General features: G+C 34.1%; 2 protein-coding genes across 2 annotated transcripts in view; both read left to right on the top strand.

Moving 5' to 3' along the window:
• Positions 1–6224, top strand: part of LOC107699899 (junctional adhesion molecule C-like) — a 24959-nt gene that overhangs the window by 8578 nt on the left and 10157 nt on the right. The window lies entirely within an intron of this gene.
• vps26b (VPS26, retromer complex component B) lies at positions 1538–6090 on the top strand. The gene is made up of 6 exons (XM_016501337.1): positions 1538–2074; positions 2148–2304; positions 2494–2658; positions 4444–4619; positions 4769–4911; positions 4997–6090. The coding sequence occupies exons 1-6, from the start codon at positions 1852–1854 to the stop codon at positions 5126–5128; spliced, it is 996 nt and encodes a 331-aa protein (XP_016356823.1). The 5' UTR covers positions 1538–1851; the 3' UTR covers positions 5129–6090.

Here is a 6224-nt window from a genome sequence, read left to right as displayed (position 1 = left end):
TGGCAATGAATGTTTGTGGCTTACCCTCCTTGTGAAGGGTGTCAATGATTGTCTTCTGGACAACTGTCAGATCAGCAGTCTTCCCCATGATTGTGTAGCCTAGTGAACCAAACTGAGAGACCATTTTGAAGGCTCAGGAAACCTTTGCAGGTGTTTTGAGTTGATTAGCTGATTGGCATGTCACCATATTCTAATTTGTTGAGATAGTGAATTGGTGGGTTTTTGTTAAATGTGAGCCAAAATCATCACAATTAAAAGAACCAAAGACTTAAACTACTTCAGTCTGTGTGCATTGAATTTATTTAATACACGAGTTTCACAATTTGAGTTGAATTACTGAAATAAATTAACTTTTCCACGACATTCTAATTTATTGAGATGCACCTGTATCTCTAATCAAATTATTCAAAGTGTTTGTTGGCAAAACATTTTATTGTACCTTTTTATTTAAGGCTCAGTGTTATACAGTTTTTACCTTTTCATACTATTGAGTGCCAGGCAATGGGCAGACAGAATCTAATAAGTGTAGTTAAGCAGTCAATAATGAACTCACACTCTTAAAAATAAAGGATAAAGGTTCTTTATTGGCATCTTTAGATTTTTCTTTTTTTTTTTACAGTGAGAAGAAAATAGTTATTTTGAGAAATGATTACTGAAAGGTTCTTTGGGGAACCCAAAATAGTTTCTCAATGGCATCACGACGAAAACCTCCTTCTGGAACTTTTATTTTCAATAATGCTGGGGAAGCTCAGCCACAATTTTTCCAAACAATTCTGTATTTGACTTTATACTATAAGAAATACTATACAAATGAAATACCTGACATTCCAGCTATGGTTAAATATTGAGTGTATATCCTTAATATTTAATGTTACACTGCAAAATAATAATAATAATAATAATTTTCTTAATCAATATTTGTATTTTTTTCTTGACAAAAATTGTGTTATTGTTTAAATTTAGTGAAGTTTATGCGTAAAATATTTCTTTGCATAATAGTGAAAGAAAAATAAACAATTGAAGTCTTACACGTACCTGTTTAGCCTGTTTTACTGTAAAACAAGCTAAAGAATTTTGATTAAGATTAAAAATATTGATTAAGATTTTTTTTGCAGTGTATGTTATTATAAGAAAAACTGTCACATGTTAAACTGTTGTCCCGTTATTTTTGTATTATCTGTAATGTGTGGTTTGTGTGATGTGAAATCAAAACACATTATTAGAGATGAAATGCCATCTGAATAGCATTACCACCAAGATGTTCGATTCTTAATGCCACTACACTATTGTACTATCAATAATTAATCCATTATATAATGCTTAGATTATAATATTCTCAGGTACAGTCAAAGGAAGTGACCATGTATGTAAACAATTAATGTGGTCATGTAATTGGTTTTCTTTGATCATTGTCATTTAATAATAAAGAAATACTTCTATTAAATAAGCACATCGTTATTGTTTCCCAATCTCAGAACTGCAATAGAAAAGACTTTTATTATTAAATAAACTGAGACTTTTATTTTGAAAGTACACCTGCAGGAAGATCCAGGAAGTGCGGGAGTTATTTTGGGCAAATATCCTTCCTGACTGCTGTCCTGCTGTAAATTGAGCTACTTTAATTAAATCAGACAGAAATAAGACGTAGTATATTGATATTTCCATTTAATCGCAGATATTAAACAATCAAATAGCGTATGCGCTTGTTTTTGAAGGCCACTTGGTAAAAGGTACCAGAGCGCCAGAGAATCGCACGGCCACCTGTAACGTTTAGCTGACCGCAGCAGCAGCAGCTGTCAATCAGGTGATCTATGCTCGAACAGCAGTGACACTGACACACCTCCATCAGACATGAGCTTCTTCGGCTTCGGACAGACCGCTGAGATCGACATCGTGTTGAATGACGGGGAAACCAGGAAGAAAGCTGAGCACAAAACTGAGGATGGGAAAAAGGACAAATATTTCCTTTTCTACGACGGCGAAACCGTAAGTGGGAAAGTTAACGTGACTCTCAAGACTCCTGGAAAGAGGCTGGAGCACTATGGCATCAAAATCGAGTTCGTCGGACAGATTGGTGAGTTTATCCGTCTGGGATTGGGCGTTTAGAAACGGTGTTTATGTATAAAAACATGTCTTGTGGTTCACAGATCTTTACTATGACAGAGGGAACCACCATGAGTTTGTGTCGTTAGTGAAGGATCTTGCTCGACCTGGGGAGCTTTCACAGTCCCAGACCTTTGACTTTGAGTTCACCCATGTGGAAAAGCCCTATGAATCCTACACTGGCCAGAATGTCAAACTAAGGTAAATCTAAAAAAACATTTAGAACTGCTGTGGTCATGGGTTTAGTCTCAGACAGTAAACACAGAACATTATGGGATATACTGTCATACACAAGAATATGGCAGCATTAAGTCAGTATGGATCATGTATGTATAGTGTGTGAAATGTCCTGTTGGGAAGTACTTAATTTCTCCATTCTGATCTGTTTAGATACTTTCTGCGAGCGACAATCAGTAGAAGGCTGAATGATATCAGTAAAGAGATGGATATTGTAGTGCAGACGCTGTGCTCATATCCGGAGCTCAACTCCTCCATCAAGATGGAAGTTGGAATTGAAGATTGTCTCCATATTGAGTTTGAATACAACAAATCCAAGTGAGTGTGCATGCTGATACATAAATATGAGTTAAAAAAGTGAGATTCACCAAAATGTTTGACACAATTAACGTAAAAAATAAAAGTATATTATACTGTATACATTAGGGGTGGAACGGTTCAACTTACTCACGGTTCTCTTACTCTTTGGTTCGGTATGTGCTATGTTTAGGCAAAAACTATACTGTCAAATAAAAATAAAGAAAATAAGAATAATCTATCTAACTACAAGCAACATCACAAATAAATACAATAGAGTAAAGATACAAATAAAATAAACAGTGATTTTCATTTTTTTCTAGGTAGGTCTAACGTTAGTTTTCAGGTACAGAAATTGATAAAGTAATGAAATGTAAAACAGTATTGCATATTTGACTGTATAAATTAAAGATTAATCTTTATTAAAGTTACAAAAGCTATTCAATCAAGAGCAGTGAGTGATTTCTTTGTTGTTGCTGTTTGATTAATATTAAGAAAGTGCTGTCACTTTAAGAGAATGCACTGATCCAGTGCACTGATACAGTACATTCAGCCGGCTATGTCTGCTATAGGATACTTACCAAGACGGGCATTTTGACACAATTTTTGTGTGAATTTGTCCATTCAGAGAAAGCTTAATATTTGCACGCTTCGGATGAGCGCACGCACAAATATTCTCACTGCGCGCATGAGCTCGCATCCTCTGACTCTTAAATGTTTAAACTGGCAAAGCTTAAAGAGTTTAGTTTAAACACAGATATAAACGTGTGCTGTTCAGGTCTCACCTGTGCGCGCGTGCCATCAGCACCCGGGTGATGACGGAATAAATGCTCATATTCCAGCATACGGCATTCGCATTTAACAAGAGGGAATGGTTTGTCCACGTTTTTTTTTTCATCGCTGTTGTTGTAATGTATTGGGAAGCCAGAATGCGCATTCATCAACAGAAACATATATTAGCCGAACCCTGTTTGTTTTACGTGTTATTTATAGCAAACCATATTACAGATGCGTTGTCAGATTTAAGTTGAACCGCGGTCCTAGCGCGTGCCGAACCGTGTGTGGAGAACTGTACGTTTCGATTTTTTCCGCGAACCGTTCCACCCCTAGTATACATAGTTTTTCATAATTATTTATTATATTTTATAATGAGCCATGAAAGTAATCACATTTTACGATCGTAATTTTTATTTAAAATCTTTTTTTAAAAAGTGTATTATTTTATTAAACTTTTATTTTGTATGCGATTAATCGCATCCAAAATAAAGGTTTTTATTTACATAATATATGTGTGTGTACTGTGTATATTTATTATGTATATATAAATACACACACATGCATGTATATATTTAATAAAAATATGTTACGTTTATATATTAAATATATTTATATATGATATAATTTATATGAATATAAATATATACATGTAAATACATGTAAATATTTTCACAATGTATGCTGTATGTGTGTGTCTTTATATATACATAATAAATATACACAATACACACATATATTATGTAAACAAAAACTTTTATTTTGGATACGATTAATCGCGATTAATCGTTTGACAGCACTATGTTATATTTTTATAATTACTTGGTAAAATAATTACTTGCTTATTATTTTGTACAGAGATGTGTGTATGTGTATATAGATAGATATATAAATACATGCACGTAAAATGTGCTTAATAAAATTGCAAACAAAATATATAATTATATATATTTTGTTAAATGTCACAATGCAAAAATAGTCCTAAAATGGGATATTTTTTATACATAATATAATTTCTTGTGTCCTGTTTAGATACCATCTGAGGGATGTTATCGTAGGAAAGATATACTTCCTTCTTGTGAGGATAAAGATTAAACACATGGAAATTGATATAATAAAACGGGAAACGACTGGAACTGGACCCAGTGTGTACCATGAAAATGACACCATTGCCAAATATGAGATCATGGATGGGGCCCCGGTGAAAGGTAAAGCTAAACCTTTCATCTGCATTATATTATGATATTACATTAGTCTCCACTGAACATATTTATCTTTTGTGGCTTTTAAACATTTTCTGAAATGCATTATTTTCATATACACTAATGTTATAGTTTTGCTCCCGTATTCTTTTCAGGCGAGTCGATCCCCATTCGCTTGTTTCTCGCTGGATACGAGTTGACGCCCACCATGAGGGACATCAACAAGAAGTTCTCTGTGCGTTACTACCTGAACCTAGTCCTTATAGATGAAGAAGAGCGACGATACTTCAAACAACAGGTCCGGTATTCCACGTATAATGTAACATATTACTTCCCTCCATCTTGAAGTCTGAGTAAAATACACTGCTGTTCATTCTCAACAGGAGATCACACTCTGGAGGAAAGGAGATATTGTGAGGAGGAGTATGTCCCAACAGGCCAGCATTGCTGCCCAGAGATTTGAGGGATCAAACTCTGAAACTGCATCAGCACAAGCCAAAGAGGAGAGTAACTAGATGCAAGACGCTTTGTTCCTTCAACACCTCTAATGAACCTTGTTACATCAAAATAATGTTTTATAAGTCTCGAAGGGATCAATGTGGCAAGTGATTTTTGCCAAAAAATGGAAATCATCGCTTCTTGAAATCAAAAATGAGAATTGAGCTTGTAAAAGGCAGTCCAACTACTTAAATGTGTATAGATTACAAAATATTTTTTTATTTCTCTTTCCAATACTGCGTACATTTCCATTATATAATAGTGACCAATAGTTTTGAAATGCTAGAAACAATCTTTTTGTGTACGCCGCTGTTTTCATCCTATAGGTTTGATTTGTGCTTCATGAAGTTGTAAGCCTCAATACATTCCTCTTGTTATGCTCAAATTTAGCTTAAGTCTAGTACACTGAAAAGTCATAATCTAGCTTCTGTACTCTGTCCTGTTTAATGAGCCCAAAATGAGATTTACTGTGATGTTTTGTGTTATAAATGTAGCACTTCATGTACTCTTCATAGAGCTCTGCACAGTATTATTCTATCATTTAGGGTATTACAAAAGAAGGCCTCCACAGAAATGCCTAATAAGGGAACTACTAACTTTTCATATTTTTATTATTGACTTTTTTTCTTTTGATCTGGTGTCTTAAGTGTTTATTTCCTATTGATAAGAATCAGCAGAATCATCAGCAACACAAGGTTCCAGGATTCTCGAGTGCAGTTAAATGCTGCAATACAGAAAACCCTTTTTGTGATTGTTTGCTACTCATTTTTAAGGTGAATTTTCCACTCTTACATGTGTATGTCATTGTATTATACTAAATATTTGTTCAATAGCTTCTTAGCTGTTCAATGAGGTATGACTATTTAACAGCCATGCAACCGTGAAAACTTCTGCAAAAGGCTCATTTAATCAGCCCTATTGTAATAAAATGTACTAACCTCTGCATTCATGATTTCCTTTTTTCTTCAAAATTAAAGTAACCTGTGATAACTGACTTCTCATGGCTATAGAGAAATCTGGTATTATTAAAGGTGCTGTATGTAAGTTTTTGACTACTAAAGCATAAAAATACCATAATATGTTTGCAGATATTTAAGAAACATGCTAAGTTAA

The sequence above is a fragment of the Sinocyclocheilus anshuiensis genome, unplaced genomic scaffold (assembly GCF_001515605.1).
Source record: "Sinocyclocheilus anshuiensis isolate Anshui unplaced genomic scaffold, SAMN03320099.WGS_v1.1 scaffold891, whole genome shotgun sequence".
Taxonomy (NCBI): domain Eukaryota; kingdom Metazoa; phylum Chordata; class Actinopteri; order Cypriniformes; family Cyprinidae; genus Sinocyclocheilus; species Sinocyclocheilus anshuiensis.
Note: the sequence above shows the minus strand (reverse complement) of the source record. Positions and strands in the feature narration are given on the sequence as shown.